The following is a 25,662-nucleotide window of genomic DNA, read 5'->3' as shown; positions in this document are numbered from 1 at the left end:
GGTGAGGACAGATGGAGTTCAGGTGAGGACAGATAGAGGTCAGGTGAGGACAGCTGGAGGTCAGATGAGGACAGCTGGAGGTCAGGTGAGGACAGCCAGAGGTCAAATGGAGGACAGATGGACAACAGCTGGAGGTGAGATGGACGACAGATGGAGTTCAGGTGAGTACAGATGGAGTTTAGGTGAAGACAGATGGAGGTCAGGTGAGGACAGATGGAGGACAGCTGGAGGCCATGTGAAGACAGCTGGAAGTCAGATTAAGGTCAGGTGAGGACAGCTGGATGTCAAATTGAGGACAGATGGACAACAGCTGGAGGTCAGATGGACGACAGATGGAGGTCAGGTGAGGACAGGTGGAGGACAGATGGAGGTCAGGTGAGGACAGATGGAGTTCAGATTGAGGTCAGGTGAGGACAGATGGAGGTCAGGTGAGGACAGATGGAAGTCATATTGAGGTCAGGTGAGAAGAGGTGGATGTCAGGTGAGGTCAGATGGAGGACAGGTGGAGGTCAGGTGAAAGACGGATGGAGGTCAGATTGACGTCAGGTGAGGACAGATTGAGGTCAGATGGAGGTCAGGTGAGGTCAGATGGAAGACAGCTGGAGGTCAGATGGACGTCAGGTGAGGACAGATTGAGGTCAGATGGAGGTCAGGTGGGGTCAGATGGAAGACAGCTGGAGGTCAGATGGATGACAGATGGAGGTCAGGTGAGGTCAGATGGGAGTCATATTGAGGTTGGGTGGAGGACAGGTGAGGACAGCTGGAATTTATATTGAGGACAGGTGGTCAGGTGAGGGCAGATGGAGGACAGCTGGAGGTCAGGTGAGGGCATATGGAGGACATCTGGAGGTCAGGTGAGGACAGATGGAGGTCAGGTGAGGACATCTGGAGATCAGGTGAGGACAGCTGGAGGTCAGGTGAGGACAGCTGGAGATCAGGTGAGGACAGCTGGAGGTCAGGTGAGGACAGCCAGAGGTCAAATGGAGGACAGATGGACAACAGCTGGAGGTGAGATGGACGACAGATGGAGTTCAGGTGAGTACAGATGGAGTTTAGGTGAAGACAGATGGAGGTCAGATGAGGACAGATGGAGGACAGCTGGAGGCCAGGTGAAGACAGCTGGAAGTCAGATTAAGGTCAGGTGAGGACAGCTGGAGGTCAAATTGAAGACAGATGCACAACAGCTGTAGGTCAGATGGACAACAGATGGAGGTCAGGTGAGGGCAGATGGAGGACAGCTGGAGGTCAGGTGAGGACAGATGGAGGTCAGGTGAGGTCAGATTGAGGACATATTGAGGTCAGGTGAGGACAGATGGAATTCATATTGAGGACAGGTGGAGGTCAGGTGAGGGCAGATGGAGGACAACTGGAGGTCAGGTGAGGACAGATGGAAGTCAGGTGAGGTTAGGTGGGAGTCATATAGAGGTCGGGTGGAGGACAGGTGAGGACAGCTGGAGGTCAGGTGAGGTCAGATGGAGGACAGGTGAGGACATATGAAAGACAGATGGAGGACAGGTGAAGGACAGATGGACGTCAGGTGAGGACAGGTGGAGGACATATTGAGGTCAGGTGAGGACAGATGGAATTCATATTGAGGACAGGTGAGGACAGATTGAGGTCAGATGGAGGTCAGGTGAGGGCAGATGGAGGACATCTGGTGGTCAGGTGAGGACAGATGGAGGTCAGGTGAAAGACGGATGGAGGTCAGATTGACGTCAGGTGAGGACAGGTGGAGGACATCTGGAGGTCAGGTGAGGACATCTGGAGATCAGGTGAGGACAGCTGGAGGTCAGGTGAGGACAGATGGAATTCATATTAAGGACAGGTGGAGGTCAGGTGAGTGCAGATGGAGGACAGGTGAGGACATATGAAAGACAGATGGAGGACAGGTGAAGGACAGATGGAGGTCAGATGGAGGTCAGGTGAGGACAGATGGAGGTCAGGTGAGGTCAGGTGGGAGTCATACAGAGGTCGGGTGGAGATCAGGTGAGGACAGCTGGAGGTCAGGTGAGGACAGATGGAGTTCAGGTGAGGACAGATGGAGGACAGCTGGAGATCAGGTGAGGACAGCTGGAGGTCAGGTGAGGACAGATGGACAACAGCTGGAGGTGAGATGGACGACAGATGGAGTTCAGGTGAGTACAGATGGAGTTTAGGTGAAGACAGATGGAGGTCAGGTGAGGACAGATGGAGGTCAGGTGAGGTCAGATTGAGGTCAAGTGAGGTCAGATGGAGGACAGGTGAGGATATATGAAAGACAGAAAGAGGACAGGTGAAGGACAGATGGACGTCAGGTGAGGACAGGTGGAGGACATATTGAGGTCAGGTGAGGACAGATGGAATTCATATTGAGGACAGGTGAGGACAGATTGAGGTCAGATGGAGGTCAGGTGAGGGCAGATGGAGGACATCTGGAGGTCAGGTGAGGACAGATGGAGGTCAGGTGAGGACAGATGGAGGACAGGCGGCGGTCAGGTGAGGACTGATGGAGGTCAGGTGAAAGACGGATGGAGGTCAGATTGACGTCAGGTGAGGACAGGTGGAGGACATCTGGAGGTCAGGTGAGGACATCTGGAGATCAGGTGAGGACAGCTGGAGGTCAGGTGAGGACAGATGGAGTTCAGGTGATGACAGATGGAGTTCAGGTGAGGACAGATGGAATTCATATTGAGGACAGGTGGAGGTCAGGTGAGTGCAGATGGAGGACAGGTGAGGACATATGAAAGACAGATGGAGGACAGGTGAAGGACAGATGGAGGTCAGGTGAGGACAGGTGGAGGACATATTCAGGTCAGGTGAGGACAGATGGAATTCATATTGAGGACAGGTGAGGACAGATTGAGGTCAGATGGAGGTCAGGTGAGGACAGATGGAGGTCAGGTGGGAGTCATACAGAGGTCGGGTGGAGATCAGGTGAGGACAGCTGGAGGTCAGGTGAGGACAGATGGAGTTCAGGTGAGGACAGATGGAGTTCAGGTGAGGACAGATAGAGGTCAGGTGAGGACAGCTGGAGGTCAGGTGGAGACAGCTGAAGGACAGCTGGAGATCAGGTGAGGACAGCTGGAGGTCAGGTGAGGACAGACGGACAACAGCTGGAGGTGAGATGGACGACAGATGGAGTTCAGGTGAGTACAGATGGAGTTTAGGTGAAGACAGACGGAGGTCAGGTGAGGTCAGATTGAGGTCAAGTGAGGTCAGATGGAGGACAGGTGAGGATATATTGAGGACAGGTGAAGGACAGATGGACGTCAGGTGAGGACAGGTGGAGGACATATTGCGGTCAGGTGAGGACAGATGGAATTCATATTGAGGACAGGTGGAGGTCAGGTGAGGGCAGATGGAGGACAACTGGAGGTCAGGTGAGGACAGATGGAGGTCAGGTGAGGTTAGGTGGGAGTCATATAGAGGTCGGGTGGAGGACAGGTGAGGTCAGATGGAGGACAGGTGAAGGACAGATGGACGTCAGGTGAGGACAGGTGGAGGACATATTGAGGTCAGGTGAGGACAGATGGAATTCATATTGAGGACAGGTGAGGACAGATTGAGGTCAGATGGAGGTCAGGTGAGGGCAGATGGAGGACATCTGGAGGTCAGGTGAGGACAGATGGAGGTCAGGTGAGGACAGATGGAGGACAGGCGGAGGTCAGGTGAGGACAGATGGAGGTCAGGTGAAAGACGGATGGAGGTCAGATTGACGTCAGGTGAGGACAGGTGGAGGACATCTGGAGGTCAGGTGAGGACATCTGGAGATCAGGTGAGGACAGCTGGAGGTCAGGTGAGGACAGATGGAGTTCAGGTGATGACAGATGGAGTTCAGGTGAGGACAGATGGAATTCATATTGAGGACAGGTGGAGGTCAGGTGAGTGCAGATGGAGGTCAGGTGAGGACAGATAGAGGTCAGGTGAGGACAGCTGAAGGACAGCTGGAGATCAGGTGAGGACAGCTAGAGGTCAAATGGAGGACAGATGGACAACAGCTGGAGGTGAGATGGACGACAGATGGAGTTCAGGTGAGTACAGATGGAGTGTAGGTGAAGTCAGATTGAGGTCAGGTGAGGACAGCTGGAGGTCAACTTGAGGACAAATGCACAACAGCTGGAGGTCAGATGGACAACAAATGGAGGTCAGGTGAGGACAGGTGGAGGACAGTTGGAGGTCAGGTGAGGACAGATGGAGGTCAGATTGAGGTCAGTTGAGGACAGGTGGAGGACAAATGGAAGTCAGGTGAGGACAGGTGAGGACAGATTAAGGTCAGATAGAGGTCAGGTGAGGGCAGATGGAGGTCAGGTGAGGTCAGGTGGAATTCATATTGAGGTCGGGTGGAGGACAGGTGAGGACAGATTGAGGTCAGGTGAGGGCAGATGGCGGACAGCTGTAGGTCAGGTGAGGTCAGATGGAGGACAGGTGAGGACAGATTGAGGTCAGATAGAGGTCAGGTGAGGGCAGATGGAGGTCAGGTGAGGTCAGGTGGAATTCATATTGAGGTCGGGTGGAGGACAGATGGCGGACAGCTGGAGGGGAGATGGACGACAGATGAAGTTCAGGTGAGTACAGATGGAGTTTAGGTGAAGACAGATGGAGGTCAGGTGAGGGCAGATGGAGGACAGCTGGAGGTCAGGTGAGGTCAGATGGAGGACAGGTGAGGACATATGAAAGACAGATGGAGGACAGGTGAAGGACAGATGGAATTCATATTGAGGACAGGTGGAGGTCAGGTGAGGACAGATTGAGGTCAGATGGAGATCAGGTGAGGGCAGATGGAGGACAGATGGAGGTCAGGTGAGGACAGATTGAGGTCAGATGGAGGTCAGGTGAGGTCAAATGGAGGTCAGGTAGAGGTCAGGTGAGGACAGATTGAGGTCAAATGGAGGTCAGGTGAGGTCAGATGGAGGACAGGTGGAGATCAAGTGAGGACAGGTGGAGGTCAGGTGAGGACAGATGAACGTCAGATTGAGGTCAGGTGAGGTCAGATGGAGGACAGGTGAGGACATATGAAAGACGGATGGAGGACATGTGAAGGACAGATGGACTTCAGGTGAGGACAGGCGGAGGACATATTGAGGTAAGGTGAGGACAGATGGAATTCATATTGAGGACAGGTGGAGGTCAGGTGAGGGCAGATGGAGGTCAGGTGATGACAGCTGGAGGTCAGGTGAGGACAGATAGAGGTCGGGTGAGGACAGCTGGAGGTCAGGTGAGGACAGCTGGAGGTCAAACGGAGGACAGATGGACAACAGCTGGAGGTGAGATGGACGACAGATGGAGTTAAGGTGAGTACAGATGGAGTTTAGGTGAGGACAGATGGAGGTCAGGTGAGGACAGATTGAGGTCAGATGGAGATCAGCTGAGGGCAGATGGAGGTCAGGTGAGGTCAGATGGAGGTCAGGTGAGGTCAGATGGAGGACAGGAGGAGGTCAGGTGAGGACAGGTGAGGACAGATGAACGTCAGATTGAGGTCAGGTGAGGACAGTTGGAGGACAAATGGAGGTCAGATGGACGACAGATGGAGGTCAGGTGAGGTCAGATGGAGGTCAGGTGGAAGTCATATTGAGGTCAGGTGGAGGACAGGTGAGGACAGATTGAGGTCAGGTGAGGGCAGATGTCGGACAGCTGGAGGTCAGGTGAGGTCAGATGGAGGACAGGTGAGGACATATGAAAGACGGATGGAGGACATGTGAAGGACAGATGGACGTCAGGTGAGGACAGGTGGAGGACATATTGAGGTCAGGTGAGGGCAGATGTCGGACAGCTGGAGGTCAGGTGAGGTCAGATGGAGGACAGGTGAGGACATATGAAAGACGGATGGAGGACATGTGAAGGACAGATGGACGTCAGGTGAGGACAGGTGGAGGACATATTGAGGTCAGGTGAGGACAGATGGAATTCATATTGAGGACAGGTGGAGGTCAGGTGAGGGCAGATGGAGGACAGCTGGAGGTCAGGTGAGGGCAGATGGAGGTTAGATGAGGACAGATGGAGTTCAGGTGAGGACAGGTGGAGGACATATTGAGGACAGGTGGAGGTCAGGTGAGGACAGATTGAGGTCAGATGGAGGACATCTGGAGGTCAGGTGAGGACAGATGGAGGTCAGGTGAGGACATCTGGAGATCAGGTGAGGACAGCTGGAGGTCAGGTGAGGACAGATGGACTTCAGGTGAAAGACGGCTGGAGGTCAGGTGAGGACAGATGGACTTCAGGTGAAAGACGGCTGGAGGTCAGATTGACGTCAGGTGAGGACAGGTGGAGGACATCTGGAGGTCAGGTGAGGAGAGATGGAGGTCAAGTGAGGACATCTGGAGATCAGGTGAGGACAGCTGGTGGTCAGGTGAGGACAGATGGAGTTCAGGTGAGGACAGATAGAGGTCAGGTGAGGACAGCTGGAGGTCAGGTGAGGACAGCTGAAGGACAGCTGGAGATCACGTGAAGACAGCTGGAGGTCAGGTGAGGACAGCTAGAGGTCAAATGGAGGACAGATGGACAACAGCTGGAGGTGAGATGGACGACAGATGGAGTTCAGGTGAGTACAGGTGGAGTTTAGGTGAAGACAAATGTAGGTCAGGTGAGGACAGATGAAGGACAGCTGGAGGCCAGGTGAAGACAGCTGGAAGTCAGATTGAGGTCAGGTGGGGACAGATGAAGGACAGCTGGAGGCCAGGTGAAGACAGCTGGAAGTCAGATTGAGGTCAGGTGGGGACAGCTGGAGGTCAACTTGAGGACAGATGCACAACAGCTGGAGGTCAGATGGACAACAGATGGAGGTCAGGTGAGAACAGGTGGAGGACAGGTGGAGGTCAGGTGAGGACAGATTGAGGTCAGATGAAAGACGGATGTAGGTCAGATTGACGTCAGGAGAGGACAGATTGAGGTCAGATGGAGGTCAGGTGAGGTCAGATGGAAGACAGCTGGAGGTCAGGTGAGGGCAGATGGAAGACAGCTGGAGGTCAGATGGACGACAGATGGAGGTCAGATGGACGACAGATGGAGGTCAGGTGAGGTCAGGTGGAGGACAAATGGAAGTCAGGTGAGGACAGATTAAGGTCAGATAGAGGTCAGGTGAGGGCAGATGGAGGTCAGGTGAGGTCAGGTGGAATTCATATTGAGGTCGGGTGGAGGACAGGTGAGGTCAGATGGAGGACAGGTGAGGACATATGAAAGACAGATGGAGGACAGGTGAAGGACAGATGGAGTTCATATTGAGGACAGTTGGAGGTCAGGTGAGGACAGCTAGAGGTCAAATGGAGGACAGATGGACAACAGCTGGAGGGGAGATGGACGACAGATGAAGTTCAGGTGAGTACAGATGGAGTTTAGGTGAAGACAGATGGAGGTCAGGTGAGGGCAGATGGAGGACAGCTGGAGGTCAGGTGAGGTCAGATGGAGGACAGGTGAGGACATATGAAAGACAGATGGAGGACAGGTGAAGGACAGATGGAATTCATATTGAGGACAGGTGGAGGTCAGGTGAGGACAAATTGAGGTCAGATGGAGATCAGGTGAGGGCAGATGGAGGACAGATGGAGGTCAGGTGAGGACAGACTGAGGTCAGATGGAGGTCAGGTGAGGTCAAATGGAGGTCAGGTAGAGGTCAGGTGAGGACAGATTGAGGTCAAATGGAGGTCAGGTGAGGTCAGATGGAGGACAGGTGGAGATCAAGTGAGGACAGGTGGAGGTCAGGTGAGGACAGATGAACGTCAGATTGAGGTCAGGTGAGGACAGGTGGAGAACAAATGGAGGTCAGGTGGAGGACAGGTGAGGACAGATTGAGGTCAGGTGAGGGCAGATGGCGGACAGCTGGAGGTCAGGTGAGGTTAGATGGAGGACAGGTGAGGACATATGAAAGACGGATGGAGGACATGTGAAGGACAGATGGACTTCAGGTGAGGACAGGCGGAGGACATATTGAGGTAAGGTGAGGACAGATGGAATTCATATTGAGGACAGGTGGAGGTCAGGTGATGACAGCTGGAGGTCAGGTGAGGACAGATGGAGTTCAGGTGAGGACAGATAGAGGTCGGGTGAGGACAGCTGAAGGACAGCTGGAGATCAGGTGAGGACAGCTGGAGGTCAGGTGAGGACAGCTGGAGGTCAAACGGAGGACAGATGGACAATAGCTGGAGGTGAGATGGACGACAGATGGAGTTAAGGTGAGTACAGATGGAGTTTAGGTGAGGACAGATGGAGGTCAGGTGAGGACAGATGGAGGACAGCTGGAGGCCAGGTGAAGACAGCTGGAAGTCAGATTAAGATCAGGTAAGGACAGCTGAAGGTCAAATTGATGACAGATGGACAACAGCTGGAGGTCAGATGTACGACAGATGGAGGTCAAGTGAGGACAGGTGGAGGACAGATGGAGGTCATATTGAGGTCAGGTGAGAAGAGGTGGATGTCAGGTGAGGTCAGATGGAGGACATGTGGAGGTCAGGTGAACGACGGATGGAGGTCAGATTGACGTCAGGTGAGGACAGATTGAGGTCAGATGGAGGTCAGGTGAGGTCAGATGGAAGACAGCTGGAGGTCAGATGGACGACAGGTGAAGGACAGATGCACGTCAGGTGAGGACAGGTGGAGGACATCTGGAGGTCAGGTGAGGTCAGATGGAGGACAGGTGAGGACATATGAAAGACAGGTGAAGGACAGATGCACGTCAGGTGAGGACAGGTGGAGGACATCTGGAGGTCAGGTGAGGACAGATGGAGGTCAGGTGAGGACAGCTGGAGGTCAGGTGAGGACAGATAGAGGTCAGGTGAGGACAGCTGGAGGTCAGGTGAGGACAGCTGAAGGACAGCTGGAGATCAGGTGAGGACAGCTGGAGGTCAGGTGAGGACAGCTAGAGGTCAAATGGAGGACAGATGGACAACAGCTGGAGGTGAGATGGACGACAGATGGAGTTCAGGTGAGTACAGATGAAGTTTAGGTGAAGACAGATGGAGGTCAGATTGAGGTCAGGTGAGGACAGGTGGAGGACAAATGGAAGTCAGGTGAGGACTAATGGAGGACAAGTGGAGGTCAGGTGAGGACAGATGTAGGTCAGGTGGAGGTCAGGTGAGGACAGTTTGAGGTCAGATGAAAGACGGATGGATGTCAGATTGACGTCAGGTGAGGACAGATTGAGGTCAGATGGAAGACAGCTGGAGGTCAGGTGAGGGCGGATGGAGGTCAGGTGAAAGACCGATGGTCAGATTGACGTCAGGTGAGAACAAATTGAGGTCAGATTGGGGTCAGGTCAGGTGAGGGCAGATGGATTACAGTTGGAGGTTAGATGGAGGTCAGATATAGGTCAGGTGAAAGACAGATGGAGGTCAGATGGAGGACAGATGGAGGTGATGATGTCAGTTGTGACAGAGGACAGTGATTGGTTGCTGTCTGTCTCCAGGAGGATTTCGGAACCTCCACACCATCGTGTTCGGAGCCTGTAAGAACGCTCTGGAGGTGGACCTGGGTTACCTGATCATCACTGCTGCTCGCAGGTACAGACACACATGTTCTCCCTCACACCCTTCCTGTCCCTGTGTGTGTGTGTGCGTGCGCAGCGTGTGCTACATGTCCCTGTGAGGACCAGTGAAACCTGCAGCTCTGCTCCTGAATGCCTCATGTCAGGACCCACCCGCCTCCCGATGGTGAGAGTCGGTCCATATTTAAACTGTGGACGCAGGGCGCAGCAGTCTCTCTGTCTGTCTGTTTCTCTGTTTGCCTGTCTGTCTGCCTGTCCGCCTGCCTGTCTCTCTGTCTGTCTGTCTGTCTGTCTGTCTGTCTCTCTGTCTGTTTGTCTCTGTGTGCTGTAATAGCGTTGATGTCCTGTGTGTCTCCAACAGGCTCCATGAGCTGCGCATCCAGCCCTCCTTGACCAAAGATGGAGTCTTCTCAGCTCTCAAGATGGCTGAACTGGAGTTCCCTCAGTTTGAGACGCTCCACCTGGGATACGTGGACGAGTTCCTGCTGCAGTGTGAGTTCTCCTCACACACAGTATCCAGAGCAGCTGGTGGTTCTGTAGAGTTTCACAGGATTCTGCAGGGTTCTACGCTCCTTCTGTGATCCCAGCTGCAGCTGAGGTCTCCGGGTGTGTGGGGGGGGTCTCCGGGTGTGTGTGTGGGGGGTCTCCGGGTGTGTGTGTGGGGGGGGGTCTCCAGGTGTGTGCGGGGGTCTCCGGGTGTGTGTGTGGGGGGGGGGGTCTCCAGGTGTGTGCGGGGGTCTCCGGGTGTGTGCGGGGGGGGGGGCTCTCCGGGTGTGTGCGGGGGGTCTCCGGGTGTGTGCGGGGGTCTCCGGGTGTGTGCGGGGGGTCTCCAGGTGTGTGCGGGGGTCTCCGGGTGTGTGTGTGGGGGGGGGGGGCTCCAGGTGTGTGCGGGGGGTCTCCAGGTGTGTGCGGGGGGTCTCCAGGTGTGTGCGGGGGTCTCCGGGTGTGTGTGTGGGGGGGGGGGTCTCCAGGTGTGTGCGGGGGGTCTCCGGGTGTGTGCGGGGGGTCTCCAGGTGTGTGCGGGGGTCTCCGGGTGTGTGTGTGGGGGGGGGGTCTCCAGGTGTGTGCGGGGGTCTCCGGGTGTGTGTGGGGGGTCTCCGGGTGTGTGCGGGGGGGGGGCTCTCCGGGTGTGTGCGGGGGGTCTCCGGGTGTGTGCGGGGGGGGGGCTCTCCGGGTGTGTGCGGGGGGTCTCCGGGTGTGTGCGGGGGTCTCCGGGTGTGTGCGGGGGGGGGCTCTCCGGGTGTGTGCGGGGGGTCTCCGGGTGTGTGCGGGGGGGGGCTCTCCGGGTGTGTGCGGGGGGTCTCCGGGTGTGTGCGGGGGTCTCCGGGTGTGTGTGGAGGGTCTCCGGAGGGTCTCCAGGTGTGTGACCAGCCACCGGTCCTGTTCACCTGCAGGTAAGATGAGTCACTCGGAGCTGGTGAAGTACGGCCTGGCGGACGTCCTGGAGAACCCGGGAATAATCACCGATATCGGCATAAAGGTGGTGAATGAGGTGTTCTCCAACATCAAGTACCTGCTCATCTACAACTGTCCTCACCTGCACAACCCTCACCACTGGATCACAGGTGACCTACAGGCCACGCCTCCTGCACAGTCCCTGTTAGTGCTGCTGTCGCTGAGGACGGAAGTGAAGTCTGTCCTCGTCTCTCTTCCCTCCATCCGTCCTCAGATCAGTCCAGGTGGACACGCCTTGTCGACCTCACGCTGGTTCGCTGTCACGCCATTAAACTGGAATCTTTCTCGCAGTTCATTGAGTCACTGCCCAGTCTGGAGTTCATCTGTCTGGACCAGATGTTCAGAGAACCACCCAAGGTACACACACACACACACACACACACACACACACACACACACACACACACACACACACACACACACAGACACACACACACACACACACAGACAGGTGTACACACACACACACACACACACACACACACACACACACACACACACACAGACACACACACACACACACACAGACAGGTGTACACACACACACACACACACACACACACACACACACACACACACACACACACACACACACACACACACACACACTGTTTCAGAGTTCTCTGAATATTTCTGATCCACCCTCGTCTGTGGAAAATGGGTCAGAAACTGTTTAATTGTGTGTGTGTGTGTGTGTGTGTGTGTGTACACCTGTCTGTGTGTGTGTGTGTGTGTGTACACCTGTGTGTGTGTGTGTCTGTGTGTGTGTGTGTGTGTGTGTGTGTGTGTACACCTGTGTGTGTGTGTGTGTGTGTGTGTGTGTGTGTGTGTGTGTGTGTGTGTGTGTGTGTGTGTGTGTGTGTGTGTGTGTGTACACCTGTCTGTGTGTGTGTGTGTGTACACCTGTGTGTGTGTGTGTGTGTGTGTGTGTGTGTGTGTCAGGGCTGTGCCAGGGTGGGACTGAGTGCAGGAACAGGTATAGGCGTTTCGTCTGCGCTGGTCAGCAACCAGAACTCCAACAACGACAATGACAACCATCACCATCACCACAACGAGGCCAACATGGCTGCTGCTCCGCCACCTGTCAACAATGACGTCAACAACAACAACAACAACAACCAGCGGCAACAGCAGCACAACGGTGAGTCATGAACACTGCCAACAGGAAGTGAGTCATGAACACTCACATGGACGACGTTGTTGTTGTTGTCACAGCAGCGGTGGAGGTAAACGGGGTGGAGGAGGAGGAGGACGAAGAGGAGGAAGAGGAGGTAAACCTAGAGGAAGAGAGCATGGAGCCTCTGGTGGACGTGAAAGCAGCAGAGGGGGGGGCGGGGATGGAGGAGGCTGACGGAGGCCCGGGGCCGAGTGGTGCAGTTGCAGTGCCACAACCTCCTGATGAAGAGCGAGCAGGTTGGAGCTCTTCTTCCTCCATCACATGTTCCTCTCATCTAATGACCCCACACACCTTCAAGTCTCCCCCCCCCCCTCCCCAGGTCCCAGTGGGTTAGTGCAGCAGTGCCGCACAGCAGGTGGCGCTGTGCCGAAGCCTCCTCTGGTCATCTCGGACTCGGACAGTGAGGAAGAGGAAGGCCTCGTTTCAAGGCTAATGCCAGCTTCCTGTTTGGAGCAGCCAGCTTCCTGCTCAAAAGGTGCCAGCAGAACACACGTCACCTGTCCTCTACCTCTCCAGCTGTCCTCTACCTGTCTACGTGTCCTCTACCTGTCTTCCTCTGTTACCTGTTATTGGTCAGCTCAATGCTGACACTTCCTTCAGCTGTTTCAAATTAAAAGCCCTTGAGTGTTTCACGGACGGTCCGGCCAGATATGAGGTTTTAAACTGATTTTGTTTATGATGTCACAAACCCACACCTGAGTTGACAGAGACAGCTGTGTTACAGCATGATGGATAAAAGCAAAGACAATGATTGATAACCAATATGATGGGAAATCCTCTTCTTATGATCACTAATTCAAACAAATCAATCTGTAATCAATAATCCAGTCAGTCTGATGATTGAGAGATGAACAAGACTGTTTACTGTGTCGGTGTTGTTAACCAGAGATAACCAGCAGAATGATGGAAGTCTGTGTGTCTTCAGGTAAAGGAAAGGCTCCTCTGCGGCGTGGCTCCGGCGGGTCCGTCCCGGTGCCCGGCGGGTCGGTCTCTGCTGAGCAGGTGAAGGGGGGGGACAGCAGCTGTGAGAAGAGCTGTCAGGTTAGTAGCGAACAGATCAAAGCGGACATGAAGGCAGCAGCTGAGAGCAGCAGGAGGACGAGCAGTAGAGGAGTCCTCACAGAGACGGGGGATGGTCCTGCCCGGCCCGGGGCCGACAGCGGGACAGTACCGACCGCTGGGACAGCATCAAGGACCGAAGGGAGGCCTGTGTCCGGGTCTGTGGGCCGGCTCGGACCCGGGTTGGGCCCGTCTGGTCCTGTGGGCGGAGGAGGGAGGGTGGCGGTGGGTTCAACTGACAGAGCTACGGGACCGGGCAGGACGAATGACATCACCAGGCTCAGTTCTGGTCCTGTCGGGGTGGACGGCGTGAACCCCAGAGCTGCTCCCAGGAGACCAGCACCGCAGGCCGGACAGAGAATGTCCATCTCTGCTGTGGCTTCACTGCAGGGACAGGACGGACAGGAGGACTTCTTACCCAGGCGACCTCTGACCCGGTCCTGCACCCGCACCTCCTCTGTGTCCCTGGTACCTGAGACAGGTAAGAACTTACACCCAGTACACCAGGAACCATCCGTCTGGCTGGTCTGATCACAGGTGGCCCGGTCTGACAGGGTCGGGCTGTGCGCTGTTAGTGAACTGTGTGAGGGGGCGGAGCCTCTTTCACAGCTGTCAATTACACATGACAGCTGTCAATCAATCATTCAGCTGTCGAACGCACAGTTAGCAGTCAAGCAGTCGTCCCAGTGCGGTCCGAGCAGACCGGACCTGGGTGAGTTCTGGGTGTCCTCAGGAAGCTGAACAGAACCGGTGGAGTTGTGTTGGTTGTTGGTCAGTTAAATGTGAACGTTGTCATAGATCTCTCCAGAACCAGACCTCGAGTCTCAGTGAGGAGGAAACGGACCGCTGACAAATCAACCAGCACCTCAGACCCAGTTACCGAGGACGACCACGTCCAGGTACTCTCTCTCTCTCTCTCTTTATCTCTCTCTCTTTATCTCTCTCATTCACTCACACACACACACAACCTTCTCGCAAACACACACACAACCTACACACACACAACCTTCACACACAACCTTCTCACAAACACACACACACAACCTTCTCACACACAACCTTCACACACAACCTTCTCACAAACACACACACACAACCTTCTCACACACAACCTTCACACACACACACACACACACACACAACCTTCTCGCACACACACACACACAACCTTCTCGCACACACAACCTTCTCACACACAACCTACACACACACAAACACAAACAACCTTCTCACACAACCTACACACACACACACACACACACACACACCCAACCTTCTCACACACACACAACCTTCTCACAAACACACACACACAACCTTCTCACACACAACCTACACACACACAACCTTCTCACACACGCAACCTACACTCACACACACACACAACCTACACACACACACAACCTACACACACACAAAACCTACACACACACACAACCTACACACACACAACCTACACACACACACAACCTACACACACACACACACAACCTTCTCACACACAACCTACACACACACAACCTTCTCACACACGCAACCTACACTCACACACACACACAACCTACACACACACACACAACCTTCTCACACACAACATACACACACACACAACCTTCTCACACACAACCTACACACACACAACCTTCTCACACACGCAACCTACACACACACACACACACACAACCTACACACACACACAACCTTCTCACACACAACCTACACACACACATAACCTTCTCACACACAACATACACACACACACACACACACACACACACACAAAACCTACACACACACAACCTACATACACACACACAAAACCTACACACACACACACAACCTTCACACACACAACCTACACACAACCTACACACACACATAACCTTCTCACACACAACATACACACACACACACACACACACACACACACAAAACCTACACACACACAACCTACATACACACACACAAAACCTACACACACACACACAACCTTCTCACACACACACACACACAACCTTGTCACACACAACCCACACACACACACACACACACACACAACCTTATCTCACACAACCTACACACACACACGCACACACACACACACACACACAACCCTCTCACACACAACCTACACACACACACACACACACAACCTTCTCACACAACCTACACACACACACACACAACCTTCTCACACACAACCTACACACACACACACACACACACACACAACCTTCTCACACACAACCTTCTCACAAACACACACACACACAACCTTCTCACACACAACCTTCTCACACACACAACCTACACAAACACAACCTTCTCACAACCTTCTCACACACACAACCTACACACACACACACACACAACCTTCTCACACACAACCTTCTCACACATAACCTACACACACACACACACACACACACACAACCTTCTCGCACACAACCTATACACACAGACACACACACACACACACAACCTTCTCACACACACACAACCTTGTCACAAACACACACACACAACCTTCTCACACACAACCTTCTCACACACAACCTACACACACACAAACACACACAACCTTCTCACACAACCTACACACACACACACAACCTACACACTCACACAACCTTCTCACACACAACCTGCACACACACAACCTTCTCACACACACAACCTACACACTCACACAACCTTCTCACACACACAACCTACACAAACACACACACACACACACACACACAACCTTCTCACACACAACCTTCTCACACACAACCTTCTCACACACGCAACCTACACACACGCAACCTACACACACACGCAACCTACACACACGCAACCTACACACACACACAACCTACACACACGCAACCTACACACACACACAACCTTCTCACACACAACCTACACACACACAACCTTCTCACACACACAACCTACACACACACACAACCTACACACACACACACAACCTACACACACACAACCTTCTCACACACGCAACCTACACACACACAACCTACACACACACAACCTACACACACGCAACCTTCTCACACACGCAACCTACACACACACACAACCTACACACACGCAACCTTCTCACACACACAACCTACACACACACAACCTTCTCACACACGCAACCTACACACACACAACCTACACACACACAACCTACACACACGCAACCTTCTCACACACGCAACCTACACACACACGCAACCTACACACACACAACCTTCTCACACACACAACCTACACACACACAACCTTCTCACACACGCAACCTACACACACACAACCTACACACACACAACCTACACACACGCAACCTTCTCACACACGCAACCTACACACACACAACCTTCTCACACACGCAACCTACACACACACGCAACCTACACACACACAACCTTCTCACACACGCAACCTACACACACACGCAACCTACACACACACAACCTACACACACACAACCTACACACACGCAACCTTCTCACACACGCAACCTACACACACACACAACCTACACACACGCAACCTTCTCACACACACAACCTACACACACACAACCTTCTCACACACACAACCTACACACACACAACCTTCTCACACACGCAACCTACACACACACAACCTACACACACACAACCTACACACACGCAACCTTCTCACACACGCAACCTACACACACACAACCTTCTCACACACACAACCTACACACACACAACCTACACACACGCAACCTTCTCACACACGCAACCTACACACACACAACCTTCTCACACACACAACCTACACACACATACAACCTTCTCACACACACAACCTACACACACACAACCTCCACACACGCAACCTTCTCACACACGCAACCTACACACACATACAACCTTCTCACACACACAACCTCCACACACACAACCTTCTCACACACGCAACCTACACACACACAACCTTCTCACACACACAACCTACACACACATACAACCTTCTCACACACACAACCTTCTCACACACACAACCTACACACACATACAACCTTCTCACACACGCAACCTTCTCACACACACAACCTACACACACATACAACCTTCTCACACACGCAACCTTCTCACACACACAACCTCCACACACACAACCTTCTCACACACACAACCTACACACACATACAACCTTCTCACACACACAACCTACACACACACAACCTCCACACACGCAACCTTCTCACACACGCAACCTACACACACACACACAACCTACACACACATACAACCTTCTCACACACACAACCTACACACACGCAACCTTCTCACACACGCAACCTACACACACACAACCTTCTCACACACACAACCTACACACACATACAACCTTCTCACACACACAACCTACACACACACAACCTCCACACACGCAACCTTCTCACACACGCAACCTACACACACACACACAACCTACACACACATACAACCTTCTCACACACACAACCTCCACACACACAACCTTCTCACACACGCAACCTACACACACACAACCTTCTCACACACACAACCTACACACACATACAACCTTCTCACACACACAACCTACACACACACAACCTCCACACAGGCAACCTTCTCACACACGCAACCTACACACACACACACAACCTACACACACATACAACCTTCTCACACACGCAACCTTCTCACACACGCAACCTACACACACACACACAACCTACACACACACAACCTTCTCACACACAACCTACACACACGCAACCTTCTCACACACACAACCTACACACACACAACCTACACACACACAACCTACACACACGCAACCTACACACACGCAACCTTCTCACACACACAACCTACACACACACAACCTCCACACACGCAACCTTCTCACACACACAACCTACACACACACAACCTACACACACACAACCTTCTCACACACGCAACCTACACACACACAACCTACACACACACAACCTTCACACACACACAACCTACACACACGCAACCTTCTCACACACGCAACCTACACACACACACAACCTCCACACACGCAACCTTCTCACACACGCAACCTACACACACACACACAACCTACACACACACAACCTTCTCACACACACAACCTTCTCACAAACACACACACAACCTACACACACACAACCTTCACACACAACCTTCTCACAAACACACACACACAACCTTCTCACACACAACCTTCACACACACACACACACACACACACAACCTTCTCGCACACACACACACACAACCTTCTCGCACACACAACCTTCTCACACACAACCTACACACACACAAACACAAACAACCTTCTCACACAACCTACACACACACACACACACACACACACCCAACCTTCTCACACACACACAACCTTCTCACAAACACACACACACAACCTTCTCACACACAACCTACACACACACAACCTTCTCACACACGCAACCTACACTCACACACACACACAACCTACACACACACACAACCTACACACACACAAAACCTACACACACACACAACCTACACACACACAACCTACACACACACACAACCTACACACACACACACACACAACCTTCTCACACACAACCTACACACACACAACCTTCTCACACACGCAACCTACACTCACACACACACACAACCTACACACACACACACAACCTTCTCACACACAACATACACACACACACAACCTTCTCACACACAACCTACACACACACAACCTTCTCACACACGCAACCTACACACACACACACACACACAACCTACACACACACACAACCTTCTCACACACAACCTACACACACACATAACCTTCTCACACACAACATACACACACACACACACACACACACACACACACACAAAACCTACACACACACAACCTACATACACACACACAAAACCTACACACACACACACAACCTTCACACACACAACCTACACACAACATACACACACACACACACACAACCTTCTCACACACACACACACACAACCTTGTCACACACAACCCACACACACACACACACACACACACAACCTTATCTCACACAACCTACACACACACACGCACACACACACACACACACACAACCCTCTCACACACAACCTACACACACACACACACACACAACCTTCTCACACAACCTACACACACACACACACAACCTTCTCACACACAACCTACACACACACACACACACACACACACAACCTTCTCACACACAACCTTCTCACAAACACACACACACACAACCTTCTCACACACAACCTTCTCACACACACAACCTACACAAACACAACCTTCTCACAACCTTCTCACACACACAACCTACACACACACACACACACAACCTTCTCACACACAACCTTCTCACACATAACCTACACACACACACACACACACACACACAACCTTCTCGCACACAACCTATACACACAGACACACACACACACACACAACCTTCTCACACACACACAACCTTGTCACAAACACACACACACAACCTTCTCACACACAACCTTCTCACACACAACCTACACACACACAAACACACACAACCTTCTCACACAACCTACACACACACACACAACCTACACACTCACACAACCTTCTCACACACAACCTGCACACACACAACCTTCTCACACACACAACCTACACACTCACACAACCTTCTCACACACACAACCTACACAAACACACACACACACACACACACACAACCTTCTCACACACAACCTTCTCACACACAACCTTCTCACACACAACCTTCTCACACACGCAACCTACACACACGCAACCTACACACACACGCAACCTACACACACGCAACCTACACACACACACAACCTACACACACGCAACCTACACACACACACAACCTACACACACACACACAACCTACACACACACAACCTTCTCACACACGCAACCTACACACACACAACCTACACACACACAACCTACACACACGCAACCTTCTCACACACGCAACCTACACACACACACAACCTACACACACGCAACCTTCTCACACACACAACCTACACACACACAACCTTCTCACACACGCAACCTACACACACACAACCTACACACACACAACCTACACACACGCAACCTTCTCACACACGCAACCTACACACACACGCAACCTACACACACACAACCTTCTCACACACACAACCTACACACACACAACCTTCTCACACACGCAACCTACACACACACAACCTACACACACACAACCTACACACACGCAACCTTCTCACACACGCAACCTACACACACACACAACCTACACACACGCAACCTTCTCACACACGCAACCTACACACACACAACCTTCTCACACACACAACCTACACACACACAACCTTCTCACACACGCAACCTACACACACACAACCTACACACACGCAACCTACACACACGCAACCTTCTCACACACGCAACCTACACACACACACAACCTACACACACGCAACCTTCTCACACACGCAACCTACACACACACAACCTTCTCACACACACAACCTACACACACGCAACCTTCTCACACACGCAACCTACACACACACACAACCTACACACACGCAACCTTCTCACACACGCAACCTACACACACACAACCTTCTCACACACGCAACCTACACACACACAACCTACACACACGCAACCTACACACACGCAACCTTCTCACACACGCAACCTACACACACACAACCTTCTCACACACACAACCTACACACACATACAACCTTCTCACACACACAACCTACACACACACAACCTCCACACACGCAACCTTCTCACACACGCAACCTACACACACACACACAACCTACACACACATACAACCTTCTCACACACACAACCTCCACACACACAACCTTCTCACACACGCAACCTACACACACACAACCTTCTCACACACACAACCTACACACACATACAACCTTCTCACACACACAACCTTCTCACACACACAACCTACACACACATACAACCTTCTCACACACGCAACCTTCTCACACACGCAACCTACACACACACAACCTTCTCACACACACAACCTACACACACATACAACCTTCTCACACACACAACCTACACACACACAACCTCCACACACGCAACCTTCTCACACACGCAACCTACACACACACACACAACCTACACACACATACAACCTTCTCACACACGCAACCTTCTCACACACAACCTTCTCACACACACAACCTTCTCACACACACAACCTACACACACACACACAACCTACACACACATACAACCTTCTCACACACGCAACCTACACACACACAACCTTCTCACACACACAACCTTCTCACACACGCAACCTACACACACACACACAACCTACACACACATACAACCTTCTCACACACACAACCTCCACACACGCAACCTTCTCACACACGCAACCTACACACACACACACAACCTACACACACATACAACCTTCTCACACACGCAACCTTCTCACACACAACCTTCTCACACACACAACCTTCTCACACACGCAACCTACACACACACACACAACCTACACACACATACAACCTTCTCACACACGCAACCTACACACACACAACCTTCTCACACACACAACCTTCTCACACACACAACCTACACACACACAACCTCCACACACACATAACCTTCTCACACACGCAACCTACACACACACACACAACCTACACACACACAACCTTCTCACACACGCAACCTACACACACACAACCTACACACACGCAACCTTCTCACACACGCAACCTACACACACACACACAACCTACACACACGCAACCTTCTCACACACACAACCTTCTCACACACGCAACCTACACACACGCAACCTTCTCACACACACAACCTTCTCACACACGCAACCTACACACACGCAACCTTCTCACACACACAACCTACACACACGCAACCTTCTCACACACACAACCTACACTCACGCAACCTTCTCACACACACAACCTACACACACACAACCTACACACACGCAACCTTCTCACACACACAACCTACACACACATACAACCTTCTCACACACACAACCTCCACACACACAACCTTCTCACACACAACCTACACACACGCAACCTTCTCACACACACAACCTACACACACGCAACCTACACACACACAACCTTCTCACACACACAACCTCCACACACACAACCTTCTCACACACACAACCTCCACACACACAACCTTCTCACACACAACCTACACACACGCAACCTTCTCTCACACACAACCTACACACACGCAACCTTCTCACACACACAACCTACACACACACAACCTACACACACACAACCTACACACACGCAACCTACACACACGCAACCTTCTCACACACACAACCTACACACACACAACCTCCACACACGCAACCTTCTCACACACACAACCTACACACACACAACCTACACACACGCAACCTTCTCACACACACAACCTACACACACACAACCTACACACACACAACCTTCTCACACACACAACCTACACACACACAACCTACACACACGCAACCTTCTCACACACGCAACCTACACACACACACAACCTCCACACACGCAACCTTCTCACACACGCAACCTACACACACACACACAACCTCCACACACACAACCTTCTCACACACACAACCTACACACACGCAACCTACACACACACACAACCTTCTCACACACACAACCTACACACACGCAACCTTCTCACACACGCAACCTACACACACATACAACCTTCTCACACACGCAACCTTCTCACACACAACCTACACACACGCAACCTTCTCACACACACAACCTACACACACACAACCTACACACACGCAACCTTCTCACACACGCAACCTACACACACGCAACCTACACACACGCAACCTTCTCACACACACAACCTACACACACGCAACCTTCTCACACACGCAACCTACACACACACAACCTTCTCACACACACAACCTACACACACATACAACCTTCTCACACACACAACCTCCACACACGCAACCTTCTCACACACACAACCTCCACACACGCAACCTTCTCACACACACAACCTACACACACGCAACCTACACACACACAACCTACACACACGCAACCTACACACACGCAACCTTCTCACACACACAACCTACACACACACAACCTCCACACACACAACCTTCTCACACACAACCTACACACACACAACCTACACACACACAACCTTCTCACACACACAACCTACACACACACAACCTACACACACACAACCTTCACACACACACAACCTACACACACGCAACCTTCTCACACACGCAACCTACACACACACACACAACCTCCACACACGCAACCTTCTCACACACACAACCTACACACACGCAACCTACACACACACAACCTACACACACGCAACCTTCTCACACACGCAACCTACACACACATACAACCTTCTCACACACGCAACCTCCACACACACAACCTTCTCACACACAACCTACACACACGCAACCTTCTCACACACACAACCTACACACACACAACCTACACACACGCAACCTTCTCACACACGCAACCTACACACACGCAACCTACACACACACAACCTACACACACACAACCTACACACACGCAACCTACACACACGCAACCTACACACACGCAACCTTCTCACACACACAACCTACACACACACAACCTTCTCACACACACAACCTACACACACGCAACCTTCTCACACACGCAACCTACACACACGCAACCTACACACACACAACCTACACACACGCAACCTACACACACACAACCTACACACACGCAACCTACACACACGCAACCTTCTCACACACACAACCTACACACACACAACCTTCTCACACACGCAACCTACACACACACAACCTACACACACGCAACCTTCTCACACACACAACCTACACACACACAACCTCCACACACACAACCTTCACACACACACAACCTTCTCACACACAACCTACACACACACAACCTACACACACACAACCTTCTCACACACAACCTACACACACACAACCTTCTCACACATGCAACCTACACACACACAACCTACACACACACAACCTACACACACACAACCTTCTCACACACGCAACCGACACACACACGCAACCTTCTCACACACGCAACCTACACACACACAACCTACACACACACAACCTTCTCACACACAACCTACACACACACAACCTTCTCACACACGCAACCTACACAAACACAACCTTCTCACAAACACACACACACACACACAACCTTCTCACACACGCAACCTTCTCACACACAACCTACACAAACACAACCTTCTCACAAACACACACACACACACAACCTACACACACACAACCTTCTCACACATGCAACCTACACACACACAACCTACACACACACAACCTACACACACACAACCTTCTCACACACGCAACCGACACACACACGCAACCTTCTCACACACGCAACCTACACACACACGCAACCTACACACACACACAACCTTCTCACACGCAACCTACACACACACACAACCTTCTCACACACGCAACCTACACACACACGCAACCTACACACACACATAACCTTCTCACACACAACCTACACACACACAACCTTCTCACACACGCAACCTACACAAACACAACCTTCTCACAAACACACACACACACACACAACCTACACACACGCAACCTTCTCACACACAACCTACACACACGCAACCTTCTCACACACGCAACCTACACACACACATAACCTTCTCACACACACAACCTACACACACACACACATAACTTTCTCACACACAACCTACACACACACACACAACCTTCTCTCACACAACCTATACACACACACACACACACACACACACACACAAAACCTACACACACACACACACAAAACCTACACACAACCTACTCACACACACACACAAAACCTACACACAACCTACTCACACACACAACCTACACACACGCAGCCTTCTCACACACACAACCTACACACACACAACCTACACACACGCAACCTTCTCACACACACAACCTACACACACGCAACCTTCTCACACACGCAACCTACACAAACACAACCTTCTCACAAACACACACACACACACAACCTACACACACGCAACCTTCTCACACACAACCTACACACACACAACCTACACACACGCAACCTTCTCACACACACAACCTACACACACATACAACCTTCTCACACACACAACCTACACACACATACAACCTTCTCACACACACAACCTTCTCACACACAACCTACACACACGCAACCTACACACACGCAACCTTCTCACACACGCAACCTACACACACGCAACCTTCTCACACACAACCTACACACACATACAACCTTCTCACACACGCAACCTACACACACACATAACC

General features: G+C 52.0%; 1 protein-coding gene across 6 annotated transcripts in view; it reads left to right on the top strand.

Annotated features, from left to right (window-relative positions):
- The window catches only part of fbxo38 (F-box protein 38), a 37,433-nt gene that overhangs the window by 7,380 nt on the left and 4,391 nt on the right, over window positions 1-25,662 (top strand). For 4 of the 6 annotated variants that reach the window (XM_069177688.1, XM_069177672.1, XM_069177695.1 and 1 more), the window contains 9 exons: window positions 9,374-9,467; window positions 9,813-9,943; window positions 10,846-11,016; window positions 11,121-11,263; window positions 11,849-12,047; window positions 12,122-12,319; window positions 12,403-12,558; window positions 13,009-13,623; window positions 13,941-14,041. In XM_069177688.1, coding sequence (XP_069033789.1) covers window positions 9,374-9,467; window positions 9,813-9,943; window positions 10,846-11,016; window positions 11,121-11,263; window positions 11,849-12,047; window positions 12,122-12,319; window positions 12,403-12,558; window positions 13,009-13,623; window positions 13,941-14,041 — 1,808 coding nt within the window. The remainder of the gene's footprint in view (window positions 1-9,373; window positions 9,468-9,812; window positions 9,944-10,845; window positions 11,017-11,120; window positions 11,264-11,848; window positions 12,048-12,121; window positions 12,320-12,402; window positions 12,559-13,008; window positions 13,624-13,940; window positions 14,042-25,662) is intronic. The other 2 variants (XM_069177711.1, XM_069177680.1) reach the window with 1 other exon arrangement.

Source organism: Embiotoca jacksoni, unplaced genomic scaffold (genome assembly GCF_022577435.1).
Source record: "Embiotoca jacksoni isolate LCO1_2020_lvr unplaced genomic scaffold, fEmbJac1.0.p SCAF_108, whole genome shotgun sequence".
Lineage (NCBI taxonomy): Eukaryota > Metazoa > Chordata > Actinopteri > Embiotocidae > Embiotoca > Embiotoca jacksoni.
Note: the sequence above shows the minus strand (reverse complement) of the source record. Positions and strands in the feature narration are given on the sequence as shown.